General features: G+C 39.9%; 1 protein-coding gene across 3 annotated transcripts in view; it reads left to right on the top strand.

Annotated features, from left to right (window-relative positions):
* Positions 1-27,898, top strand: part of RAPGEF4 (Rap guanine nucleotide exchange factor 4) — a 290,032-nt gene that overhangs the window by 25,082 nt on the left and 237,052 nt on the right. For 2 of the 3 annotated variants that reach the window (XM_086718909.1, XM_086718910.1), the window contains exons 2-3: positions 22,580-22,722; positions 26,099-26,187. In XM_086718909.1, coding sequence (XP_086575035.1) covers positions 22,580-22,722; positions 26,099-26,187 — 232 coding nt within the window. Of the gene's footprint in view, positions 1-22,579; positions 22,723-26,098; positions 26,188-27,898 lie in introns of those variants that run through there. The other variant, XM_086718911.1, reaches the window with a different exon arrangement.

The raw sequence follows: 27,898 nt of genomic DNA on the forward strand, positions 1-27,898 counted from the left end.
TCAAAAATCTTTCAGTAAAATTGATGCTCCTGATAGAAGCCTCCTCTATCTGGTGGCTGTCCTTGCATTCTCAGGCAATACTGAATACCACAAAGGATGATGAGTGTGCTCCCTGAGAAGCACAAACAGCAGTGGGGAACACAGACTTTGGGTCTCCATTTCCATTTCCTGTGTGTGAGACCAAGGCTGTTGTCTTGGGGCACCAATCTATAAGAGGTTCTAAAGCATCAACAGAAATAAGAGATGGAGAAAATTGAACTTAACATAGGTTTCCCAGATAAAATGTAAGACACTCAATTAAATTTGAATTTCAGATAAATGGCAAATAATTTTAAAATAGAAATGTGTTCTGGTTATTGCAATGGGACATACTTATACTAAAAATTATGCATCCTGTATCTGAAATGAAAATTTAAGTGAGTGTCCTGTCTTATATTTGCACAATCTGGCAACTCTAGGTTTGCCATTCTCTTAGAACAAAGAATGTGTATTTAGGGATGGCAGATTCACTTTAATGAGGTGCTGAGAGTGGATTAATAAGGTGCTGATGACTAACCACAGATAGTTTAACTCCTTTCTAAAGAAGATGGCACTAGGTAAATGTAGGCTCAGTTTTTGTTGGCATTGTTGGTGGTGTGTGTATGTACAGCTACTTAGTTGGGACGTTTGTTTGCTCATTGAGTAGGATATGCAGATCTGGGCCATGGCTGAGTTGCTGGAGGGAACACAGGAGTAGCTGAGGGCTGCCATTGGCTGGTCTTCCTCCTTTGTCTTCCACTGCTCTGTGCTCAGCCTTTGTACTAGGGTAAACAGTGAATTAATAACCAGAGAATATTTGAAGTGGCCCCAGTTATCAGCCTGCCTGGGGCAATCACACATCTCTGGTGGATCTGATTAAAAATATGGTGGGTAAGAATGCAGTCAATGGACCGGGTTCCAGTTCTGGCTCCTTCCCCTGAGAGATTGGAGGAAAGTTACTCAATACCTTCAGGCTCAGTTTTTCTATCTGCAGCGTAATAATACCTACCTTAAAAGGGTATTGTGAGAATTAAATGACTTAATTTATATAAAGCAAGTACATTGGCTGGCCTCTAGTAAGAACACAATATATGACAGGTGCTATTTTTACTGTTATTTCCCAAAAAAATGTATGCCAGGTTGTATTGAATTGTTTACTTGAGGTAACCTATCTTTGAATGGACCCACCTTGAGGAGAATATCATGGTGACAAACTGGAGCCACTGGATGAATGCTAAGGTGAAGAATGTTTCCATCTATTGTAAACTCCCCTGGTTGGTTCCTGAGCAATCACATTAATAGAACAGGTTCTCTAGGCCAGAACTTCCCAACTGAAGTACAGTTTTTAAGCCTGAGGTACTGATTCCCTGAGACTGAGGTGAGGGAATCAGGTTCTAAAGCTCAAGTGGCTAGGGAACATGGATCCGTTTATCTCAGCCATTTTCTGTGATTGCCATGACTTTAAAAAATGTTAGAAGGCTATGTTAGGCTGTAATGTAAAACATTCAGTGGTTACAAAATAATACATGTAGTTTAGTATAATTTGTGAAAAATAAAACAGGTTTTAGATTTTAGCTAGCTAGCCTGCTAGATATGTAGTAGATTGAAGTTGTTTGAGGAGGCTATAATTGTGGGTGACTTTTTCCATAATATTTTCCCCAAAAGCACTTCTGTAATTAAGAGAGGATAAATAAGTGTTACTTTAAAAACTCTTTTCATTTTAGTGTTATTTTTAAAATGTTAATTTAGATGCACCTGCTAGTAAATAAACTCCTAACAGTGAGGTAAAGTAGACACAGTTGTTATATCATGAACAATACAGCAGCCGTTAGTGAGGGCTAAGTAAAAATTTACACTTACTCTAGGAAGGAAGCTGTCTGTTTTGCAAGGAAAAATGAAAAAAGTTGTCCATCCAGGAGAAAGTAATGACTGTTGAAATTTAAACAGCGATATAAAGAGAATTTTTGAGTTCAGAGAATAAAAATCATATTTGATTTTTTAATGTTTTTTTAAACTTTATTTTGAGAGAGAGAGAGAGAGAGTGAAGGAGGGGCAGAGAGAGAGAGAGGGAGAGAGAGAATCCGAAGCAGGCTCAACGCTGTTAGTGCATAGCCTGACATAGGGCTGGATCTCACAGCTGTGAGATCATAACCTGAGCTGAAATCAAGAGTCAGATACTTAACCAACTGAGCCATCCAGGTGCCCCTCAACATACTTGATTTTCATCAACATAAATAGAGTAAACAATTACTTTAAAATTCATTATAAAATTAATTTAATGAATTAAGGGTTCATTAAATACTGCTGTCTTTGTTGAATGAATATGTGAATAACAAAGCACCTACTATGTGCCAGGCCTCTGCTCAGCAACTGGAGTGTCAGATGTGTGGTCCATGTGCTAAAATTGCCCATGGTCTGGGAGAAGAGGCAAGTTTATTTTCTTACCAAGACATTTGGTGTTTTTTCCTTACTTGTACTAATTGTAAACTAGTTGCTTACTTATTTGTACTAGTTATGACAAATTACTAATTTGTCATAAGCACCTGCTTCCTGAATTTGCTCAGTCTTCCAAGAAATGTCAATAACCACTTTTTCATCTGTTTCTTGAATTAAACTCATTTAACTGACTTCCATTTGAATGGCTGGAGTATCCTCCTTCTCATTTAGTAATCTTGTCCCCATGTAGTGCCACTTGTGTGCATTTACATTGCTTTTCAAAGGTCATTTCTATTGGATTTGCATTTTTTTCCCTGTAAAAGTTCATAGGTCTCTGAAAAATTCTTTTATTGTATAAGGTGATGTATTAATGTGAGAAGGGATCAATATTGTAAACAAGTGGTCATGTCACACGGGTAACACACCATGATTGTAAACACATATAGAGAGATTACTATCATAATCAAATAAAACTACAATAAAAATGATCTGACACCTTTCATGATTTACATATTTGTCCTTGGACAGCGGTGTAATTAGGGACAAATGGTTCATATCATGTTCAAGTAAATGACTATAATTTGGATTACTTTTATGCAGTTAAGCCACATTTTTAGTTTTCCTCATTCCACGTACCCTTCCATCATCTTCACACACCCATGACACTTGCAGCTGGGAAAAGACAAAGGTCTGGAATCTTACTCATCAACAGCTGGAGGGCTCTGTCCTGCTTCTCTCCCTGCCCTAGCCCTCAGAGTCCCTGTGTCCTCTTGATGTGCCTTCTCTGCCATCCCAACCCCAGTGCCTTCACACTCAGAGCTGCATCCTGCTCTGCCTCCACCATCCTGGAGCAGCAGAATGAGGCAGCAGAAGCTCGTAAGCCAGAAGAATGAGGATTACCTAGTGACATGGGGAAGGAGGTAAACTGACCACATAATCATTGTTGGGTGAGTGAGGAAGGGAGAGGGCTGAAAATTGTGCAGATTGGCTCTGTATCCCTGATACCTAGGAGAGCACCTACAGAGAGTTGGAATGAGAAAGGTTATCTAAGTAAGGTGTGCATATAATTTATTGTCCAAACTAGGATACCTTTGAGAGTGAATGGGGGAGTAGTAATAATTTTGCTGGGACTATAGGTATTGTCTCATGGAAAACTGGATTTAGTGCCACACTATTTCTTTTTTTAAATTTTTTTTTTCAACATTTATTTATTTTTGGGACAGAGAGAGACAGAGCATGAACGGGCGAGGGGCAGAGAGAGAGGGAGACACAGAATCGGAAACAGGCTCCAGGCTCTGAGCCATCAGCCCAGAGCCCGACGCGGGGCTCGAACTCACAGACCGCGAGATCGTGACCTGGCTGAAGTCGGACGCTTAGCCGACTGCGCCACCCAGGCGCCCCAGTGCCACACTATTTCTAAGTGGGCATTGGAGAGAGAAGGAGAAGAGAGTTAAGGTTATTGTCACTCCTGAATGAACATTTACACAAGGAGCCCCAGGACTCTATCCTAATTACTCATTATACTTCTTGTCCCTTCTCTTCCAGTCCATTTCTTGTGAGAAGATGGATTTTCCAAATGATGGCTCTAGTTTTTTCACTGTCCTTAAAATCTCAAGTGGTCCCCCATGGCTAGCAGAATAAAGTCTGTACCCTCACCAGCTGGTATTCCAGCCCTGCCCCCATAGGGTTCCAATCTTATTTCTCAGTTTTCCTCTTTGAGAAACCATTGGAACTTCAAACCATTGGAACTACTGGCTACTCTTGCCTGTAATTTCTTACCTCCATGTCTTTGCTTATACTGTATCATCTTGTTGCTTAGAAACTTAACTTCTGTTAAGTTTCTGTTTGTGCTTATACAATTTCTGCCCACTTTCCATGACCCAGCTCAAATTTCAGCTAAAATGCTGTGGGAAGCTGAGAATTAGAAGAAAAACATTCTCTGTGAAGTGTTCTCTACTCACTCTTGTCTAGCTCTGAGCCCCCCTGGAGTTTTTAGATAGACATCTGTGTACCTTTATGTGGACCCACAAGACTGCTTTGATCCTTGCATTATCATTTAGATAGAGGTCTTACATCCCCTTATGGATCAGAAGTTGCTTTAGGGCATAATCAACATACCATTCTTCCTGTAACTCAAAAGCTTTGCACTTGCTCCACACACAGCGGACTTGATCAATGAAAGAGATTAGAGACTGAAATTCAGATTCTTTATCTCTGCTTGGGTGAAGAAAATCTGTGGGACAAAGGTACTTCCTGTTTTGCTTGCTCAAAGACTTGGGACTGGTGTGGGTGTGAGCATTCACTTTTTGCTGGCCCGGAGGAGGGACTCCCTGTTCCTCACAGGAGGACTAGATGAGATGGACCAGCTTCTGGCATTTAGCAAGGCTGTTATGATCTCTCAAACTAGAGTTATATGTTGGGTGTAGACAGAGAGTCACAATATCCTGTTATTAAATGGACTATACATGACTGTAACAGGCCGTTTCTGATATTGGCATCAGCCAGGCACTGGCCGTTTGGGAACCCTGTCTCTGGGCATCTTATTGCCTAGGTACTCATAATTGCTGGATGCAATAATTCAAACCTTGGCTGAAATTATATGCAAAGCCAACTTTCTTTTTATTAAACCAGCATTCTAGGCACCAGCCTATCTGGTTTGGACTGTTAATTCTGATCACTTTGAAAACCAAAATGACTAACAGTACAAAGAAAGACTGTCAAAGTGAATATTCATCCCTAACTCATCATAATCTCTGCCATATGTCCTTGGCACAAATCGAGTTGCTGCCTGGGGCATTTCATCCTCTGCAGTGAGGCATGCTGGAAATTTGTGTTGGTGAGGGCTGCTTTGGCCATTTTACACTCTGAAGGGGTACCAGGAGCTGTTTCCAAAAAGAACGAAATTCAAAGCATCTATTTTCTTTGGCATTTGTAATGTTGGAACTATGGAAATAGGTGTCTTAGATTTGGTGGATATGACAAAGGTTTTAGTCTAACAAAAATTTATCAAGAAATCATATTCAGTATTTTCTCTCCTAGCCAACTCTAGATTTATTTAATAGCCTACTCACTATTAAAGCCTGAGCACTGTGAAAGAGAAGACAATTTGACTATATCTGTAAGAAATGCATCCTACTATGTGTTAAATAACCTTTATTGTAATAAAACTGTAGCTGATAGGACCCTATACTACATATAGTAACATATGCTGGAGCCAACTACACCATATAGAAAAAATTATTCCAACCAAATTCCTGAGTGTATTTTGACTTAGCATTAGATCTGGAAGGCCCAGTCCTATTTTGGTCAAGGTATTTAGGTTTTTTTTTTTTTTTTTTTAATTTTTTTTTTCTTTTTTTTATTTTTAAAATTTTTTTTTTTTTCAACGTTTATTTATTTTTGGGACAGAGAGAGACAGAGCATGAACGGGGGAGGGGCAGAGAGAGAGGGAGACACAGAATCGGAAACAGGCTCCAGGCTCTGAGCCATCAGCCCAGAGCCTGACGCGGGGCTCGAACTCCCGGACCGCAAGATCGTGACCTGGCTGAAGTCGGACGCTTAACCGACTGCGCCACCCAGGCGCCCCGGTATTTAGGTATTTATTTGGTCAAGGCATTTTGAGTCTAAGCTGCAACGTAATTGTAGGGCATAGCATTATTTATTTGTTGGCTCCCTATATAATTTCTCCAGACTTTTATAAAGATGGACAGAATCAGAGAGGTAACTTAGCCTCATGGCTCCCTTTTGGATATGAGGAAGTCAAAACTAGAGAGGTTAAGCAACTGTTTGAGGTAGTACAGCTTGTTAGTGGTAGTGCTAATGTAACTGACATGGTATCACTTCTACCATGTTCTTTTGGTCACAGAGCCAGCCTAGATTCGTGAGGAGGGGAAGTAAGTCCCAATTCTTGATGGAAATAATGTGAAAGCATTTGTGGCCATCTTTAACACACCATACTTATAAAGTAGTAATCTTGCTTCATAAGGTTTTAGAACTCTTGAGGGTACTTACTGCCTTTTACTTGAAAAAATTTCAGGGGCACCTGGGTGGCTCAGTCGGTTGGGCATCCGACTTTGGCTCAGGTCATGATCTTGCAGTCTGTGAGTTCGAGCCCCACGTCAGACTCTGTGCTGACAGCTCAGAGCCTGGAGCCTGATTCAGATTCTGTCTCCATCTCTCTTTGCCCTTCCCCCACTCTCACTGTCTCTCTCTCTCTCTCTCTCTCTCTCTCTCTGTCAAAAATAAAATAAAAACTTAAAAAATTTTTTTTAATTTCAGCCATTCTTCAAATTTTTTTTCTTTTCTATTTTCTCTTTTCTTTCTGAAACTTCAATTGCACATAGATAAACCCTTGATATTATTCTACAGGTCAGTTAATCTCTGTTTATTGTTTTCTATCCTTTTTTCTCTTCATGCTTCAGTTGGGATAATTTCTACTGCTTGCCTTAAGATTCACTGTTTTGTTTTTCTGCAGTACTCAATCTACTCTTAAACCTATCTAGTGAATTTTTTCCTCTTTGTATATTTTGTATTTTTCAGTTTCAAAATTTCCATTTGCTTTTTATTTATAGTATCCATTTCTCTACTGATATTCCCCACCTGTTCACTTATTATGTTAATCTTTTCTTACACATCCATAAACATATTTACAATGGCTGTTTTAAAGTCCTTGTTTGGCATTTCACCATATCTGGGTCATTTCTGGTCTGTTTCTCTTGACATTTTTCTGCTTATGAGTCACTTTTTTGTTTCCATGAATATGTAGTAATTTCTGATGGTATGCTAGAGATTATGAGCTCTGATACTGAAACTCTGGGATTTGTTACTTTCCTTAAAGCCAGTCAGCTTCTGTTTTCATGAATAGTTAATGTACCGACCAATCATTTGCTTTTATTGAAGCTGTTTTTGAGTCTTGTTAGGGTGGTTCTAGGTCTTGGGCTAGAATGGGTTTTTGGGGAGTCTTGGTTGAATGGCCAGGTGATCAGTAAGATCCATCTACTCTAGCTTGTCACAGCTGCCATGTCTCTCAGCACTGTGTACCCTTCAGAATCTCCATTCAGCTTCTGTTCCTTAGGAACTGTTGTCTACCCGGCCTCTCCATGAGTGTGGTCCTGCACACTCATTAACTTGCAGTTAATGACTCAAGAAGACCCCTATGCTGAATTTTGGAGCTCTTTCTATGAACCTGCTCTTTGGTTCACTTTTCTGCAGATTCCAGACGCTTTAGCATCCCTCAATCCTAACTGCGTGAGGTTTCCATGCTCTTGTTGGGCTATCCTTCTCTGCCTGTGTTCCAGAAAGTGTCCACAGGCAAAACATCAGAGCTGTTGGGTGGATTACCACTTTTATTCCCCTTCTTTCGGGGATGATAGTCATCTGCTACCTGTTAGCCTAATGTCTTTTTTTTTTTTTTTTTTTTTTTTTTTTTAATATTTATGGGGCACCTGGGTGGCTCAGTTGATTGAGCGTCCGGCTTCGGAACCATGATTCATGGTTCGTGGGTTAGAGCCCCACATTGGGCTCTGTGCTGACAGCTCAGAGACTGAGCCTGCTTCGGATTCTGTGTCTCCTTCTCTCTCTCTGCCCTTCCCCCACTTGCGCTCTGTGTGTGTGTGTGTGAGTCTCTCTCTCTCTCTCTCTCTCTCTCTCTCTCTCTCTCTCAAAAATAAATAAACATTAAAAAAAATTATTTAAGTAATCACTGCACCCAATGTGGGGCTTGAAGTCATGGCCCTGAGGTCAAGAGTCGCATGTTCCTCCAACTGAGGCAGCTAGGTACCCCTAGCTCAATGTCTGAAAGCAGTTGCTTCATGTATTTTGTTAAACTTTTACATTGTTTACTGTGGGAGGGTTAGTCTGGCACGAGTTACTCCATCATAGCAGAGATAGAAGTTCTCTTCTTTTTATACTGAAACAATAGATCTTTTTAATAAGTATAAAATTTCTTATATTTAAAAAAAAACATAACTTGCCATTCTACATCATGTTCAATAAACAACCAATGTACCGCATCAAATATAGAGATAATTTTGCTAATGGACTCAAGACACCTATAGGGCTTTCTATAGCTGTTGGCTTGAAAACTCTTGGTTTTAGGTCAGAATGGTACCTACCTTGACATGCTAAGTTCTTTGTTCTTCCTTTCTTTGGTTCTTTGCTGAAAGTCCTGAAATTCTTCTGTTATCTAGTCTTCCTGAGTTCTAGTTCCTTATGAGAACTGACCATGTAAGCCTCCATAATCTCATCACTGATTTAGAGACCTGTTTTCACCCAGTGTGTCTGCATACCAGTTTTTCTATTCTTATCTGTTATTTATCAATTAAGGTAAAATTTAGGCCCAACTTCCCCTGATTTAAATATACTTATGTCCATTACAAGTATTGTGGGGCAGAAGAGATTAATTACCACAATAGCAGCGTGAGTATCTCCCAGCAGGAATAATAAACTGCCTTGTAGTTGTTGGTGCTGTATTATATATTCTAGTTTAGAACCATTTTGAATTTGGGCCTTGTTTAATGAGTTTCTCTGAGTGCATCTCTTTATAAAATGGTATCTGTTCACTTTGTTTCTGGGATATAGCTTTAGAACTACATTACTTCCATTTCCTATATGGTTTTTACCGTCAGAAAGGCTGAGTAATATCACATTTTTATATATTTAGGTTTCCTTGATTGGTTGTGAAAATTAGCCTGGACTCACATGAGGAAAAATATAAATGGATCCTCCAAGAAATCTTGGCGTATACATAAGCTATTACTAAAAAATGATTCTTTGTGCATTCTTTCACTGAGAACACTAGTAGTCTGAGGATTCATTATTACTCTGATTTGGTAAGTAGGGTAGAGAATAGCAAAAATTTTGTTGACAGTTTCATAGCCAAAAAGCAATCTAATTTTCTTTAAAATATTAATAACTTTTCTTGAAATATTAGTAGCGTTTAATAATATACACTCACATGTACAAATACAAGAAGCACAAAAGGATATTTCTTCTTCAGCCATGTTCATTGCTAGACACTGTTCAAGGTACTGGAGCTTGTACTCCAAACAGAAAAAAAAAATTCCCTGCCTTCCTAGAGCTTACATTCCAGTGGAGGCAATCACCAAAATAATTAAGTAAATTGTTATGATTAGAAATATTATGTTAGTAAGTGCTAAGTGCGAAGTGCTATAGAAAAGAAAAGAATGTTGGGTGAAAATGGGTTAGGTGTTGCTGAGAGGACTGAGCAGGACAGGCAGGGTAGGCCCAGTGAGAGGAGAATATGTACTCAGACTTGTGGTAGGTGAGGGATGAGTCATGCCTGGATCTGGGGAAAGAGCAGCCCTGGCAGAAGAAAAGACACCTGTGCGTCTGGAGAAGCGTGAGTAAGAGGGAAGTAGTTGAAGAGGAGGTTCCAAAGGAAATAGGTGACTGGCGTAGGGCACGGGGGCTAGAGTATCCACCATTATAGTACCAGACCATTTCTATTTTGTTTTATTTATTTTATTTTATTTATTTTGTTTTATTTAATTAATTTTTTTTTTTTTTAATTTTTAGAGAGAGCAGGTTAGAGGGGCAGTGAGAGAATCTTAAGCAGGCTCCACACTCAGCATGGAGCCCGACAGGGGGCTTGATCCCATGAACCATGAGATCATGACCTGAGTTCAAATCAAAAGAAGGTCTACCAACTGAACCACCCAAGCAAGCCCCCCCCCGTCAACTTCTCTTTTAAAAAGCCAGAGATTTCCAGCCAGCTGATCCAGTGAGGGGAGGTGTTTTCAAAACTCCCTGCTAAAAATGTGTTCTCCTTCACTGCTTCTCATGGGCGTGATCCTGTGCCTCAGGTGGGTTGGGAAGGGATAAAAGATTGAGAATCACTCTTCTAGGTAAAGTAATGTCCTCCCTGCCTCTCAGTCTCCTGAGTATTCTTCCTTTCTTTTTCCTTCACAAGTCTCCTCTGGTTGCCCAGAAATAGAGCTAAGAAAAGATTATCAGAAGACTCTGATTGAAGAGAGTCCCATTGTCTCTAATCCTCATGACCTAAAGCCCTTAGGGCTCTCCAAATATTTAATGTAGCAGTGGCAGTTTTTTTGAACAGTCATCTCAAATTTGAGTGTAGCACTAGGTACTGTGGAATGATTTTTGAGAGCCCCTGCTTACTCTGGCAAAAATTACATAGAAGAAGAAAAGCTATCAATACAAACTTATCTGGGAAGCATTTTAAAGAAGCATCAGTTATCTGAGTCATGCCAGAAGCCATTTTAAAAGTTTAAGGAGCCAAAAGAAACTATTTTTAGCTTAATACTAGTAGAGCAAATTATTACCTGGGGAAAATTATGAAAACTTGAAGTGCTCTTTGGGGTCCAGGAAGCAATTTGGCTGGGATCCTGTACCTCTGGCTGGGGGTGTGTTGTAGAGAAACTTATGCCCAGCATTAAGATCCTGTACTGAGTTTAGATACTCATGTACTATCAGAGAAGATTTTTGAAAAGGGCATGTTAAAATTGGGCAAGACTGTACTTTGACTTTATATTTTCATTTTAATTGTAATAAGACAAATTGCAGCACACTGAGCCAGGTCAAAAAGGTTTCTCTCTTCCTCTTCTCACTAACAGCAGGGTTGGCATTATTTAGATATTAGCAGGGCTGTTCCTGCCCTCTGCCTGAATGCAGGCTTTTTCAGCTGTCCAAATAGCCCTGGGGCCCCAGAGCTGGCATCTCTCTCACCGTGGGACAGATGACAGAGTGGTCGTCATTGAAAGGGGGATGGAGGTATTCTGACCCCTCCTGTTGTTCAGCTAGGGCCAAAGTGGTAGTCCAGAGTGACCTGCAGTCAAAACTCTCTTATTTGGGACACTGAGGGGGCAGTTTTCACTTCACTCTTTCATAAAGACATAAAAGCATGCAGGCATGATTTCTAAACAGGGAGGCATGAAGGCCAGGAATTTGCAGACTTCACGTGCTCTGCTCCCTGGTGACAGATGTGCAGGCCATATTTTGGAAGGGTCACACAGGTCTTGGTGTGCCTTGTGACAGTCAGTCTTAGCTGTGAGGATAAAAAGCTGCGGTTGCTCCTGGGTCTCAGGATCCATCAAGGGGATTTTTTTGAGAGTCACCCTGAACACAGGCAGAATTAGGAGCCTAGAGAGAATTTTGGCAATTGAGTTGAGCTATGTGTGAGTGTCTGTGTGTGAGTTTAAAGAAAAAAAAAATATTCATTCACATTTGTTGAAGATGGTAAGTAGACTTTCTATAAGACCATTCCAATAGGTATCAGACCACTCAGGATTTTACAGTTGGCAAGAGATTGGGCTCAACTCTGAGTACAGCTTGGGCAAGTGGGCATTGATAGCCAAGGAGCCGGGTGTCAGTGGGTGGAAAATTACTAAGAGGAAACATCAGGCGTAAGAGGGGGTTTGGCTAAAATGACCTGACAGGATTCTTGCTGAAGACAAGGCTGATTAGGTGTCTCCTGGGGGATGTTGGAAGATGAGGAACCCAATCAGATGTCAGATACTGAGGGTGGAAGTTTCTGGTTACATGGACTTAGCAGGGTTCTTGCTAAAACTGCATTTTACGAGCAAGTACACAGATGGGCCTAAGGAAAGGTTCAGAAGTCTGAGTAAATTTCGTCAACGGTCTTTGTAAGTGTGTATATGTGTGTTTGTGAATGTGTATTTGTATATTTGTGTGCGTATGCATCGCTGTATGTACCTGTGTGCCTGTGTGGGTATCTGTGCAAGTGTGTGATTGTGTGTGTGTTAGATTGGTGGGTAAGAAACTCATAGGGAGAAGAGTCATTCAGCAGGTCTCCAAGGGGAGGAGCTGTAGCAATACACTACATTTTTAGCACTAAAAATGTATGACCAGACAGTGCTGCGTCTGTAGTTACAAAAAGAGAAATTTGAGAAAGAACTGATTTTAGGAAGAATTTACAATAACGCCTCCATGAAGTCTTTGAAGAACTTTCACCCTTCAATGATACCTTCGTTAAGTGATGGCTTCCTAATTCCTATTCCTTGTTTTTCTATTTTAATTGTGCTGCTTACCATGTTTCACCTTGGTAATTGCTGTCTGTGTACAAATCTTCCTACCTCAATTTTCACTTCCTTGGTGCAAGAGCCATGCCCTGAGTGCCTTCTGCTCCTCCAGTACAGGTACTCGGTAAATATTTGCAAGTTGAATGAATACATTTTCAACACCTTCATTCTGAATTTTGTTGACGTTGTTGGTAAAACTTGTAATTAATAACGAGTAAACCTCTCAGTATTCTAAGTGGTTAATGATCACATAATTAAAATGATAACATGATAAGTGGTAAACATCTTGAGTTTCAAAGACTTTTGGTATATCCATGTCATCATTGGCATTACAAATGCACGTGATTTTAGTATACTAATACTCATCTAACCTCTGTGTCAAATGTTTTTGCTGTAAAATAGGGTTCAGAATACCTGCTTCATCTAACAGGGCTGTGGTAATCAACATTTTTAAGGCTCTTTGGAAAATTAGTTAGTGTTCAAGTACATAGTGTTTGAGATCTTACTGTTGTAATACTAGAGAGTAAAAGAGGAAAACATACAAGTGTACCTATCTATAAAAGCCTCAAAAGGCACATGAGAATAATAGTACATGTTTTTAAGTACTTTATTCCTTGTTTTCATTAAATACTTCTTTGAAAAGATCTTTGTGGCTAATGATGATGATGAAGATGATGGTGCTAGTCATAATAATAGCTTCTGTAGCCTTTTATAATTTATAAGGCTTACATGAATTATCTTGGATTTAACAGTTGATGAAGGGAGGGGACTAGCTCTTATAACCCTAAGTTACTGTTACAACAAAATTAGTCAAAACAAATGCAAATTTGTTTTTGTAAAAAACAAATGTAAATGCATTTTAATGCAAATGTATTTGGTTAACATTACACCCAATGTTCTAAAATACATTCACTGATTTTTCAAAAGATACCTGGAAATTAAAAAAATATATATATACAAGTAAAGTATTTGAAGAAATAAGGCATCTCACAAGATGACAGTACTACTATAGTCTGTTAGTATGCCCAATTCTTGGCCGAGCCTTCTGTTTATGATTGTAGGAAGGCAGCTGGGCAGAGAGCAGTTCTGCCTCCCCCTCCTTCTTTCCCTTCCCTCTTCCCATACTTTGCACCCCCGTCGGTCTGACTGTTGGATATTGGAATTGCTGTCCTGAGAGGTCCCCCAGAGCTTCTGCTGATGTTAGCTGAGGGGCTTACTCAGCAGATTGATGAGGGGATGGCCTTCCACATGGCAGGGGGTTTGCAAATATTGATTATCATGCAGCCAAACAACAGAAGTCACTTAAGGGTAGATGTTTTTGCTAATTTTATGGTTATTATACATTTTTCTCACAAATGCCTCTGTGTTAATATTTGTGCTCTGATTAATCCAGAGACTGGTTAATTAGTCCCTAGATAATCCCAAATTGACTGAATTATAAGATTCAAGAGCATATTAAACTTCCCCATTGCATAATGCATGCAGGCAGCACTGGGAATTCAGAACCTTTGTAATCCCTTGTACACCTGACTGTGGAAGTTCCCATGTACTCTCTCTCTCAAAAGGAAATAAATTTTTAAAAAAAAATTTTTTTTTAATTCCATAGATTTTTTTTTTAAATTTTTAATGCTTATTTATTTTTGAGACAGAGATGGAGCACGAGTGGGGGAGGGACAGAGAGAGAGAGGGAGACACAGAATCCTAAGCAGGCTCCAGGCTCTGAGCTGTCAGCACAGAGCCTGACGCGGGGCTCGAACTCACGAACCGTGAGATCATGACCTGAGCCGAAGTCGGACACCCAACCGACTGAGACACCCAGGCGCCCCTAATTCCATAGATTTTGATAATTCATAAGTTAGGTGTGATAAAAAGTTAAGTGTTAAAACCACTCCTCTGAGGATCATAAATACATTTTAATAAAATATTTTTTGATGCTGCTAAATAGGCATTATTTACCATTACAATTTATACAGTACTTAAAATAATCATATTTTATCAGAAATATTTTTAGGTTGTGCCTTTTGTACAACTAATTTGGATGGGTTAACGTCTGTCTCATCTTGTTATCTAATTTAGAAAGTTTTTAATGACAGACTGAGATTCATCCTGGAAGAACTGAAGAACCACAGAAGAAAAATACCAAAACCAAGTAGGAAAACAATGATTCACTGGTTTATAAAAGATGAGATCCAAATGGGATTTACCAAATAAATAAATGAATGGCAGTATCTCCAAGAAGACAAAATTTACATGTTTGAAACGTGAAATGTTAACATAATCAGATAAGATGGCAAAAAGATACGGAATCAATTGGATTTCATGTGGGTTTTTTTTTTTAATGTTTATTTATTTTTGAGAGAGAGAGAGAGAGTGTGTGCACACCTGAGCTGGGGAGGGGCAGAGAGAAAGAGAAGGGGGTGGGATCTGAAGTGGGCTCTGTGCTGATAGCAGCAAGCCCAATGTGGGGCTTGAACTCATGAGCCCTGAGATCATGACCGGAGTCGAAGTTGGACTCTTAACCCACTGAGCCACCCAGGTGCCTTGTTATCAATTGGATTTCAGAGAAGAGAGACTTTTTTTTTAATTAGTATTTTTTTTTAATTTTATTTTTTATTTTTTAAAATTTACATCCAAATTAGTTAGCATATAGTGCAACAATGATTTCAGAAGTAGATTCCTTAGTGCCCCTTACCCATTTAGCCCATGCTCCCTCCCACAACCCCTCCAGCAACCCTCAGTTTGTTCTCCATATTTATGAGTCTCTTCTGTTTTGTCCTCCTCCCTTTTTTATATTATTTTTGTTTCCCTTCCCTTATGTTCATCTGTTTTGTCTCTTAAAGTGCTCATATGAGTGAAGTCATATGATTTTTGTCTTTCTCGGACTAAGTTCACTTAGCACAATACCCTCCAGTTCCATCCACGTAGTTGCAAATGGCAAGATTTTATTGTTTTTGATTGCCGAGTAATACTCCATTGTGTATATATACCACATCTTCTTTATCCATTCATCCATCGATGGACATTTGAGCTCTTTCCATACTTTGGCTATTGTTGTTAGTGCTGCTATAAACATGGGGGTGCATGTGTCCCTTCGGAACAGCACACCTGTATCCCGTGGATAAATGCCTAGTAGTGCAATTGCTGGGTCGTAGGGTAGTTCTATGTTTAGTTTTTTGAGGAACCTCCATACTGTTTTCCAGAGTGGCTGCACCAGCTTGCATTCCCACCAACAATGCAGAAGAGATCCTCTTTCTCCACATCCTCGCCAACATCTGTTGTTGCCTGAGTTGTTAATGTTAGCCATTCTGACAGGTGTAAGGTGGTATCTCCCTGTGGTTTTGATTTGTATTTCCCTGATGATGAGTGATGTTGAGCATTTTTTCATGTGTCGGTTGGCCATCTGGATGTCTTCTTTGGAGAAGTGTCTATTCATGTCTTTTGCCCATTTCTTCACTGGATTATTTGTTTTCTGGGGTGTTGAATTTGATAAGTTCTTTATAGATTTTGGATACTAACCCTTTATCTGATATGTCATTTGCAAATATCTTCTCCCATTCTGTCGTTTGCCTTTTAGTTTTGCTGATTGTTTCCTTCGCTGTGCAGAAGCTTTTTATTTTAATGAGGTCCCAGTAGTTCATTTTTGCTTTTGTTTCCCTTGCTTCTGGAGACATGTTGAGTAAGAAGTTGCTGTGGCCAAGATCAAAGAGGTTTTTGCCTGCTTTCTCCTTGAGGATTTTGATGACTTCCTGTCTTACATTGAGGTCTGTCATCCATTTTGAGTTTCTTTTTGTGTATGGTATAAGAAAGTGGTCCAGATTCATTCTTCTGCATGTCGCTGTCCAGTTTTCCTAGCACCACTTGCTGAAGAGGCTGTCTTTATTCCATTGGATATCTTTTCCTGCTTTGTCAAAGATTAGTTGGCCATACGTTTGTGGGTCCATTTCTGGGTTCTCTCTTCTTTTCCATTGATCTGAGTGTCTGTTCTTGTGCCAGTACCATACTGCCTTGATGGTTACAGCTTTGTAGTATAGCTTGAAGTCTGGGATTGTGATGCCTCCTGCTTTGGTTTTCTTTTTCAAGATTGCTTTGGCTAGTCAGGGTCTTTTCTGGTTCCACACAAATTTTAGGATTATTTATTCTAGCTCTGTGAAGAATGCTGGTGTTATTTTGATAGGGATTGCATTGAATATGTAGATCGCTTTGGGTCGTATCGACATTTTAACAATATTTGTTCTTCCTATCCAGGAGCATGGAATCTTCTTCCAATTTTTTGTCTTCTTCAATTCTTTCACAAGCTTTCTGTAGCTTTCAGCGGATAGATTTTTCACCTCTTTGGTTAGATTTATTCCTAGGTCAGAGAAGAGAGACACTATAAGGAAAAGCTCCATGAAGGAAGTGAACACCAAGCTGGTCATAAGGAAATGAGTCAATGTGAGAAAGTAACTTCCAGTCTGTATTGTTTTTTATTGCTGTGGAACACATTACCACAAACTTAGTGGCTCAGAACAGCATACATTTATTATCTTGCCATTTCCATGGGGCAAGTTCCTGGACATGCTTGTTTGAATCCTCTGCTCAGGGTCTTAAAGGCTGAAATCAAGGTGCTTACTGGGCTGTACTCTTTTCTGGGGCTTAGGGACACCTTTTAGGTTCACATAGTTGTTGGTAGAATTAAGTTCATTGCAGCTGTAGGACTGAGATCCCTGTTTTCTTGCTGGCTGCCAGCCAGGGGTCTCACGTATTCCTCACCATGCCGCTCACTTGCAACATGGCAGTGTCCTTCTTCAAGGCCAGCAGAAGAATCTACCACTTCCTCCACTTGATTGGAAGTGGATGATTCACTTGATTATGTCAGGCCCACTAGGGGAAAAAAACCTCCCTTTTGATTAACTTGAAGTCAACTGATTAGGAACCCTAATTATATCGCAAAATCTCTTTATCTCTGTCATAACATAATCATGGGAGTGATAGCTTTACACTTTTGCCATGCTCCTATGGACCAAAAGCAAATTCCAGCTCCTGCCCACACCCAAAGACATTATACGAGGATGTGGGTCATTGGTGGTCGATCTAAGATCCTACCTATCACAGTGTCTTCTTTTGTAAATGATTCTTTCCATTGTTTTTGAACATGTTTTAAAAGTGAGGTTTTTTTTCCTTTTTAAGCGATTTGAAAAATGGTCCTGGGGTGTCACATGCCAGGCTAAGAAAAATAACTTCTCTGAACTTGGAGCTTTCACTTACTTTTACTTGAGGGAGCAGCTGTACACATTTATTAAGGGAATGGAAAAGATCCTGGAGTGAGTTATAATTAGAGAAGCCCACATCATCATTTTGAAATACTGCAAGAGCTTCTGAACTGGTCTCTTACCTGTTGGTCTTTATTCCCTCACATCTGCCTCTACTTGCCAAGGTGATCTTTCGAAATCCACATCCAACCATGCCACTACTCTTCTTAAAATACTTGTGCTGGCTGTTAGATGGAACCCAGCTCTCCAGCCTCCTGGGAGGGGACTGCCATGCTGTTCAGCTTCATGTCCCAACACAAGCTTCACATGCCTTTCATTCACACGGAACTGAGGCAGTGGCAGGAGGAGTTAAGAGGAAGGGGTGGATTTGAAAGACATTAAGTAGGTAGAATTACCTGCATGTGGGGAGGGTGAGGATGAGGCTGCTCCATCCATGGGAATAAGGAGTGCAGGTGCAGTAGCAGATGTAGGAGAGAAGAAGAGTTAGTTTGAGGTTGCCGTAGAGCCCCACCGTCACACACCAAGGACTTGTTGCAAGCTTCGCTATCTACTGGGTGCTGTGGAATCTATAAAAGAAGTGCCAGGCATGACCTCTACAGAGATGAAAATCCATGTGGCATTAGGAAATTGTGGATTCACAAGAGAAGAGGGGCAAAGAAGGATTATCACCAGTGGTAGATTAGAGAGGTGGGATGGTAAAAATGTTAGTTAATAGCTGAATGCAATTTTCTGCATTCCATGGAGTACCCAGTAAAAGCAATGACAGATAAAACATTGCTTTTCATTGTTTCTGTGGCTTCAGTGTTTATACATGGGGGAAACATTATTAGGACCTCATCTGGGGATGCCTGAAGAAAATATCAGGAAGAGAGGTTTCAAAGTTGTTCTGGTTATCTCAAATTAGCTTTGTCTTTTCAAGTGTCTTTGGTCACCTGGCCTTATACAATCTTGTTACGAATCTTGAAGTTCTTTTGTGCTTGTTTTGGACTGTATGGAAGTACTTACATTTTTCTTCTGCTTTCTATTTCTTCTGGAGAATGTTGGGCCAAAAACGTTTTTAAGCTGTCTGCCTTCCTAATGTGAGACGTGCTCTAGGAAGAATGTACAAAAATGGGATGCTGCTTTCCTTTTTAATGGAAGATGGATTCTAATCCCCACATATCTTTTTTCCTGTGAAACTAAGTAGAATCCACCATGTCGATGCCCAGTTAATTTCCAGCCCATCTGGTCCTCGTGATTCTTCCCATGGTCGTTTAAATGCTGTCATTGCTTTAGACCTGCAGGCCAGTGTCAGAATGCTGTGGCAGCAGCCCATGGAGTTCACACGGCTGCTTGCTGTGTCTGGGTGTGACTTCCTACTGGTGCCAACACTGCCTCCTGTGAAGTGCGCCCCGCTGGCATAGCTCCTCACCGAGGGGTGCCTCTGCCAGTTGCGGTCGCCCTCAGTGCCTGTGAAACGCGTTCTCACTGAGCACACAAAGACACTTGTTGAAATTCATTTGTACCCCTTGATTAACTGCTCAAGTTCTAGCCCCTGTTTCAAAGCCCCTTCACTTTGGGAACATACCTTCTGGTAGGGAATTGATAAAGCCCTAACAAATGGCCAATAGGTGGAAGGAGGCTCTTGTTCTGATGGGCCGTATCTTCCCTAATAAAGCCTACAAACCTTCCACCTCTTTCAGGAACTTGGTTATCTCATAAACTGGGCACTAATGTATCAGGATTTCCCCTCCTCCTTTCTGGGAAGCAGAGTCCAAGCCCTTTCACTAGAGGTTAGTTGGAAGGCTAGCCAAAGTTGTGGGCACACTCTTTGAGTTTAGTTTTCTTGGGCCTGAAAGTGTGATGGAGGCAGGTGAAGAGCCTCTTAAGTAAGCTTTCATGAGTTTAGGTCTTCCCCTTAGGGACGGTCTTCTGTTCATGTTCTCTAAAAATGGTCATCTCTCACGGTGGGATCTGTCTTCCTCCTACAATGTCCCAAGTTCCTTGGAACTCTGGTGCATCCAGTCCTGACTTCTATGTTGGTCTAGGTGCTAATAAGTGATTCTGTGGTAACAATCCCCCAACCCTACATACATACACACATACACACGTACACACCCCCCCCCCCCCAAATCTCAGTAGCTTCACCCAGTGGAGGTTTATTTGTCACTTGCACAAAGTCTCCATCTTGTGGCTATAAGATCTGAAACACATACTTTCTGTATTAGTTTCCTAGGACTCTCAAACAAAATACCACAAGCTAGGTGGATTTAAAAAACATTTTTGGTGTTTTTGTGTTTGGTGCTTGGTGGTCTCACAGTTTTGGTGACTGGAAGTCCAAAATCAAGTTGTTAGCAGGGCCACGTTCTCTGATGGCTCTAGAGGAGGACCCTTTCTTGCTTCTTTGTAGTTTCTGGTGGTTGCCAGCAATTCTCGGGGTTCCTTGGCTTGTAGTTGCATTACTTCAATCTCTGCCTCTACCTTCACATGGCCATCTTCCCTGTGTTTCCATGCCTCAATTCCCTTCTTTTTATAAGAACACCAGTCCTTGGATTATGGCCCACCCTAATCAGTATGACTGATTAAGTTGATTACATCTGCAAAGGCCTTATTTCTAAATAAGGCCACACTCACAGATATCGTATGTTAGGACTTCGACATATTTTATGGGAGGGACACAATTCAACCTGTAATGCTGTAGAGTTGTGGCTTAGGAAAAGAGAGATGGAAGACATCCTGTGGCTCTTAACAGTCTCATCTCAGAAGTAATAAAGGACAGTTTGTTCACAGTCCACTAGCCACAACATGACTCCAACATAACTGCAAGGGAAGATGGTAAATTCAGGGAAGCACATGGGTATTCAGTGAGAATTACTGGTCTCAGTCACATCCTTGACCAGCTCATTTCTTCTGGTCCCAGAAGTCTCCAGAGCACACATGAGGCTGCATGGTTTCTGTGAAATGTGAAATATCTGTCAAGGAACACCATATGATCCTGCAAAGCATATTGTAAGAATGGACTTTGAAAACTGCTTAAAGGAAAGAAAGGAAACAGTTTTTATAATACGTAAAACTCTCCTGTTTTTGTTTGGTTTTTTGGTTCATCTTAATCCAGAGAATACAAGATGGTGGTCAACAAGTTGGATCTAGTCCATAGATGGTGTGTGTGTGTGTGTGTGTGTGTGTGTGTGTGTGTGTGTAGTCTACACAATGTTTAAGAAATGTAAACAAAGATCTAGATACCTTTCCTTAAATAGTTGGAAGATATGACAACATCTGGGCCCATGTGTCCACAGAAAACCAGTAATAAGGAAAACAGCTAAGTAAGACCTGTTCCTTTTAGCAGTCCCATCTCTGCAGTTCATTCTGATGCCCACCATTCCCTAGAGTATTGCCAACATTGAGGCTTAGTATCAGCTCTTATTTACCTTTGAGCTTTCACCATTGTTTTCATATAGTAGAGATCTTTTCCCCTTATATTTGGCTCTTTTTACCTATTTGATTTATCTGATTGGCCACTGCCAATCAGACATTTGTGTTTGTGACTTCCAATTTTAAATAAAACCTGAGTTTTCGTGTATCTTATCACATCCTGGTGCTTCTAAAGGATTAAGCAATACCCAGAAGCTTGAACTGTGCTTGAACTCATGACTCAGAGACTGATTCCCACTTTAGCCATCTGTAAAGGAAAAACTCCTCCCGTGTTTCCTTCACTGTCTCCACTACTATGGTAACCCAACACTTCTGACACCAATGTGTGGGTTTTCCACAGCAAGCAATTCTGACACTGGCTGAGTCTCCTACAGTTGAACTCAATTCAATTCAATTGTGACACTATCTACCTGGACAGAGCATCAGATCCCCCAGGTTATGGGCTCAGCCCACCAGACTGCCCTGTCAGAAACACTTCAGATGCCAATTAAAAGTCCAGGTTGTCACCTGTGCTGGCCAGTCACTGTAAATCAGAGAGGTTCCTACACCCTCTACCTCAGGTTTGATTAATGTACTACAGTGGCTCACAGAACTCAGGAAAAAGTTTACTTACTAGTTTGCTGGTTTTTTTTTTTTATCTTTTTTTTATAAAAAAAAATATAATTTAGGAATAGCCAGATGGAAGAGATGCATAAGGCAAGGTGTAGGAAGGAGCATGGAGCTTCCATGATCTTTCCCAGCATGTCATTTCCCCCAAATCTTCACATGTTCACCAATGTGGAAGTTGTCCGAGCCCCATAGTTCAGGGATTCTTATGGAGGCTTCATTATGTAGGCATGGCTGATTAAATCATTGGCCTTTGGTGATTGAACTCAATCTGCAGACTTCTCCCCAGATGTTAGGAGGTGGGCCTGCAAATTTCAGCCCTCTAATCACATGGTTGGTTCCCTTAGCAACCAGCCTCCATCCTTAGGTTACCTAAGGGTTTTCCAAATGTTACCTTAGTAACATAAATGCAGTTGTAAAGAGAGGGTCTTGTTATAAATAATAAGACAGCCATTTTACCTTTATGGCTCTGAAATATCTCAGGAACAAAGGACAAAAGACCAACTAGCATAACAGAAGATGCCCCTATGGCTCTTATGTAGAAAATCACAAGAGTTTCAGGAGCTATGTATAAGGAACAGTGGGTAGAGACCACTATATTCCTTACTATAAATCAAGAGTATTACACCATCTGTAATAGTTGTGATTTAAGGTGAATAGTTAACAAAAGCCTAGCCTAAGCACAGCCTAACCTGTGATGGGGATAAGTGTATAAATGTTTGCAATGAAATACTTGTAATTGGGATGGTTGCATAAACTTGAATATAATTAACATAATGCATATTGATTGAAGTAAATCCTTATTGATACAGCTTTTTGTGCCTTTTCTCCCCTTTATAGACCATTGGAACGATCCAGTGAAGATGTGGATATCATCTTTACAAGGCTGAAAGAAGTTAAGGCTTTTGAGAAATTTCATCCAAATCTTCTTCATCAGATTTGTTTATGTGGTTATTATGAGAATCTGGAAAAAGGAATTACATGTAAGAAATGCGACTTCAGTGGAGTATTTTCATGTATGGTTTGTGCTCATTTGCAGTTATCCTATGGGGCTAGATAACACATGGAGTATTTATGTGCCAAATATTTGAGCTTCAACCAAAGGTATTAGGCTGACATTTCCCTTTGCTTTGTTTATTCATTTGCCTGTAGGCATTTCCTTCACTTTATTCACAGCATGTAAATGGATCTTCCAGGGTAGCTTGGAAGATAGATCTAGAAGGATGTACTGATTCATATATTCAGCTAAATCCTTAGACACTCAAATATCAAAAGTAAAATGATCAGGTAACAGCTGTATTTAAAAAATATTTTTGGGGTGCCTGGGTAGCTCAGTGAGTTGGGCCTCTGACTTTGGCTCAGGTCATGATCTCATGATTCGTGGGTTTGCGCCCCGTGCCAGGCTCTGTGCTGACAGCTAAAAGCTGGGAGCCTGTTTCAGATTCTGTGTCTCCCTCTCTTTCTGCCCCTTCCCAGCTTGTGCTCTCTCTCTCAAAAATAACTATTTAAAAAAATTCTTTTTGAAAAAGTAAAAAAAAAATTTTATCATTAAAAAAGAATGCTTTTCCATCTGTTGGGACACTTTTATGCTGCAGCCACAGAAAACCCCCATCCAACTATCATGAATATCAGTTATTCAAGAGGGAAAATTCAAGGAAGGAAAAATTAATTAGTCATATTCAAGAAGTCTTGAGATAGGAGGGCTTCAGAGTTAATTAAGTGACTCAAAGACATTACTAAGGTCATATGGCTCTCCCATTTTGTTTTTGTTTTTGTGTTTGTTTTTGTTTCGTATATGTTTTGCCATGCATCCTCAGGTGTTGGCTTTTGTTCTCAGACTTGACCCAAATGATTGACAGCTATAGCAGTTAGAGATATTACATGTATTGGGAGGGGAAATTCCCCCCTACCCTTCATGATTCTTTTGGCTGGTCCAGTAAATTGACACAAGACAGATTAACAGGAGAAAAAAAATTAATTTCATGCATGCAGTGGTCTCACAGATATGGGACCTAAGAAGTAACCATAGCAATCTGTTTATATACCTTTTAGACAAAGAAGCACTAAGTTTGTAGAAAACCAATGACAAAGAAACTTAGACTTGGGTACTAATTAGTGAAGAAACTAAGCACAGTTTGTTTATAAAACCTTTTCAGCCCTGAATTCTCTATCTCTGGTGATAAGGATGTCTATCTCCTGGTGCAGGAAGGGTACCTTTCACATGGGAGACTTATTTCCTGCTTTCTGGGGGACACAGTAGAGGGTCAGAATGTCCTTGCACTGACTGTTTCTCAATCAGCTTTAATTCAAAATAATCAATATGCCACTTTGGCCTTGAGCCCCATCACATGCCAATACAAAGATATCCTGTTGTGTCTATTTTCCTCTTGTGTCTATTTTCAGAAGTCCCCAGTAGACTTCCTGTTTGCTGGCCAGAATTGCATCATGTGCCCACATCTAAACTGATCACTGTCAGAGATAATTGGATCACTGTGACTGGTTTGGACCAATCATGATTACTCCAGTGGAGCTAGGGAAGAAACCCTATGCTCAGAGCTCATAGTCCTGTAGAGGAAGGTGGAAACTTGTATAAAATCTGTGTTAACTTAGATAAGAGGAGGGGAGGTATCATTCTGAGTGGGAGACCAACAGGGTCTGTCAGATATTACTATAGAAAATTTGGAAGACAAGCAAAATAAAAATCATGTACAATCCCCAAACCCAGAGATTGCTATTAACACTTTATGTGTTTCCTTCAAGATGTCTTCCCACGTGTATCCATGCAAACATAGTCATACTTCTATTTAAAAAGTCATCTATACATATTGTTTTCAAGCCAGTATATCTTTTTCTTATAGATATCGGAAACTTCATTCTTTTGGGGATGAGACTCTATTTTCTGTTTCTTAAAACCATTTTCAAAATGAATCCTCCATGATTCATTTTGTAATGTAAAATTGATTGGCAAGTGAGAATGTCTTTGGGGGTCAAAAAGTTCATGACAGGGAAAACCCTAACTCTCAATAAAGTTACTTACGAAGACTGGGAATAGCAGAGTTATTGGAAAGGCCAGCTATAAATCCCTTAATCTCTCCTCTTAAGCTTATTATTGCACTTGTGTGGGGTGCCATTGTTGTTCTTGTCTTTCTGAAGCATGTCTGGGAGAGTTTAGAGCAGCTTGTCATCATTATTATAATGGCTTCTAGAAGCTTGCTCTTACGCAGGGAGTGCTAGCCTTGCCAGAACTCAGCTGTCCCACTGAGTTGTCATGTGATTCATTTAGTCACTTGACTTCTGACTCTAATTGCGAAACGAATTTTAAAATATCAGATCATTCAATCTAGTTATTTAGCCAGGATATTTAAAAGGATAGTTGGATTTGTATGAGATTTTTGAACCTGTATTTCAGAATGATTTTCCAAAGTACTGGTCTTAACATGGTATAAGAACTAAGGTTCTATCTAAATATCTAAGTTTTCTTTCTAAGATTACAAAAGTAAAATGAAATTGGGTTCAGAAATTTCTGATGAGAGTTATTTCCAAAGAGTAGTTAACTCCTAATGCCTAAAAGCAATGAATTTATAAAGCAAATAAGAAAGTGGACAGTGATGGGGCGCCTGGGTGGCTCAGTAGGTTGAGCATCTGACTTTGGCTCAGGTCATGATCTCACAGCTCGTGAGTTCGAGACCCGCGTTGGGCTCCGTGTTGACAGGTCAGAGCCTGAAGCCTCCTTCCGATTCTGTGTCTCCCTCTCTCTCTGTCCTCCCCCTCTCGTGTTCTGTCTCTCTCACTCTATAAATAAATGTTAAAAAAATTTAGAAAGTGGACAGTGACAATACTAGTTAAAAATTTTAAAGCAGATTTTATTTTTCTTACTCATTTATTGGTTAGCTTAAAAGGAGACATTCTATTAAAAACTACTTTTAATGCAAATAGATGTAGGAAATGGGGGTGATAGGATAGAATTTTGTTGAATCAAATAACCTTGTTAATATGTACCCCATCTAGAGTAATAATTTTCTAAGAATTGCAATACAATGAAATGTATTTAAGATAAATTACATAGAACATTAGTGAATTCTTAAATTCAAAGGATCTTCTAGCATTTAGGGTTATCATCCCTTATTACTTACTCTGTAAATATGAAAGAGTTCCCTTTAATAGAGTTCCACTTCATAGAATAAATAAGATATAGCTTTGTTGATAGATGAGGAAAAGAGAAATACGTCAAGCTTTTCTGAGAACAGATAGAGGAGGGGTGGTAAGCTTTGCTAGATCCAAGTCATGCTTATAATGACCAGTGGTCATATGGTAAAATCAGCTTATATTGGTATATTTACCGTACTGTTTCTTTTTCAGTATTTCGCCAGGGTGATATTGGAACAAACTGGTATGCTGTCCTGGCAGGGTCTTTGGATGTGAAAGTATCTGAGACCAGCAGTCACCAGGTAAGATACCTTATCTTTTTTTTTTTTTTAAGTAGGATTTATTAGTATTATTTTTAAAGACACATTAGGTCTATATATTTTATGCCATCAAAATTACATTTTCAAACTTTCAAAATGGCCTCTCTCCCATAGGAAGGAGTTCAACAAGTGTTTGTTGAATTCTTTTATTAAGTTACTCAAGAAGCATATATATTGCATGTTTTCCATGGTTTGAGTATGGTGACAGGTATTGGAACACGAAGTGCAAGAACACATTGCCTGCCTTTCAGGAGCTTGCTATCTGTTGGGAAATGCAAACAATTCAATTGCACAGTTATATATTGATGTTGTGTAAGTTGAAATGTGAGCAAAGGGGACAGAGAATCAAGTCTTCCTGGGTGTCTCCTCCTTCCTCCTTCTGGTATCCTAACTTTTCTGTGTCCTAGATGTGATCCCTCATCAGCCCTGTAGGTGCCACAGCGATGCAGGAGAAATGTGCTTGATACAGTCTCCCTAAAAATCTTTCACAGTTGCTCTGCCTCATCTTCTCAAATGTGGAAGGGCTAATAATATATATGTATTTTCCTAAAGTGTGCTACTTGCTTACTTGATCTTCATTAGTGACCTTTGAGGAGCTTAGCATCCTAGGAGATAAAATTCATTTTCTCTCTTTTCCTCTCACAATATTTGTGAATATTTAAAATTGAACCCAGACTCTTCTTTCACATCTGCAATGACCCTTGTTCATCCTTATCCTTGGGGCCCAAATGTACAGAACTTTCCTGTTTGGAGTCAGGAACCTTGAATCTCAGAAGTCTAAAGGCCACCTTCAAGCCTCAGTATGAAAACGGCCCAAGTTTTCTACCTGCATATTCAAGATTCATATAAAAACTGATGGAAGAGAATTGGCTAATTGTAAAATCAGAAAAAATTATCAAGAAAAATGTATAAATCAGCCAAGGGAATAAATAGCCTACAGCCAAGTATTATGTTTAAGACTCTGTCTCTAAGCCTTTTTCATATGTAACATACTCCAAATGGAGACACATTTATGATGCATTATATCTGAGATTAAAAATTTTCAGGCATATGTGTGCATATTGGAGTTGGGGGCAGCCAACCATTTAAAAATGGAAAAGTATCCTAAAGATTGTTGATAAGGTGGGCATTTAGAGTTTGGAATATAGCTGCGGATGTAATTCCCACTGTTATGGATGGGCAGAGTCTCAGGCCAGTGCCCAAGTCCTGCTTAACCCATAGATACTTTTTCTGCGCATCACTACATAGAACTTTCCATTACAAACTGCCTGGGACCTGTGCCTGTCAGCCTTGTTGGTACTGTCCCTCTCCCCTTCTCTCACAGAGTCAGTTATCTCCTGGAGTTCAGATGCCGAGGTGAGAGGTGAGTTTTTTATTCTTGTAAGCTGCCTCACTTTCTCAATGAACTGAGAGAACAACTACATTTCTTGGATATTTGCCATGTGCAGGGCAGTGTTCTAAGCACCTGATAGGTATTTATTTACTCCTTTAATCCTCACAACAACCCTACGGGGTAGGTCATATTACTGTTCTCGTTTAACAGATGAGGCAGTTGAGGCCCTGACTGGTTAAATAACTTGCCCCAAGTAACCTATATAGAAATTGGGGGAACCACACTTCAAACCCAAGAAGTCAGCACCTGAACATAGGCTCTTAGACACTGCTCTGTAATTTTGACTCAAAAGAACTGTGA

This window comes from Puma concolor, chromosome C1 (assembly GCF_028749965.1).
Source record: "Puma concolor isolate L17-30 chromosome C1, mPumCon1.1.hap2, whole genome shotgun sequence".
Lineage (NCBI taxonomy): Eukaryota > Metazoa > Chordata > Mammalia > Carnivora > Felidae > Puma > Puma concolor.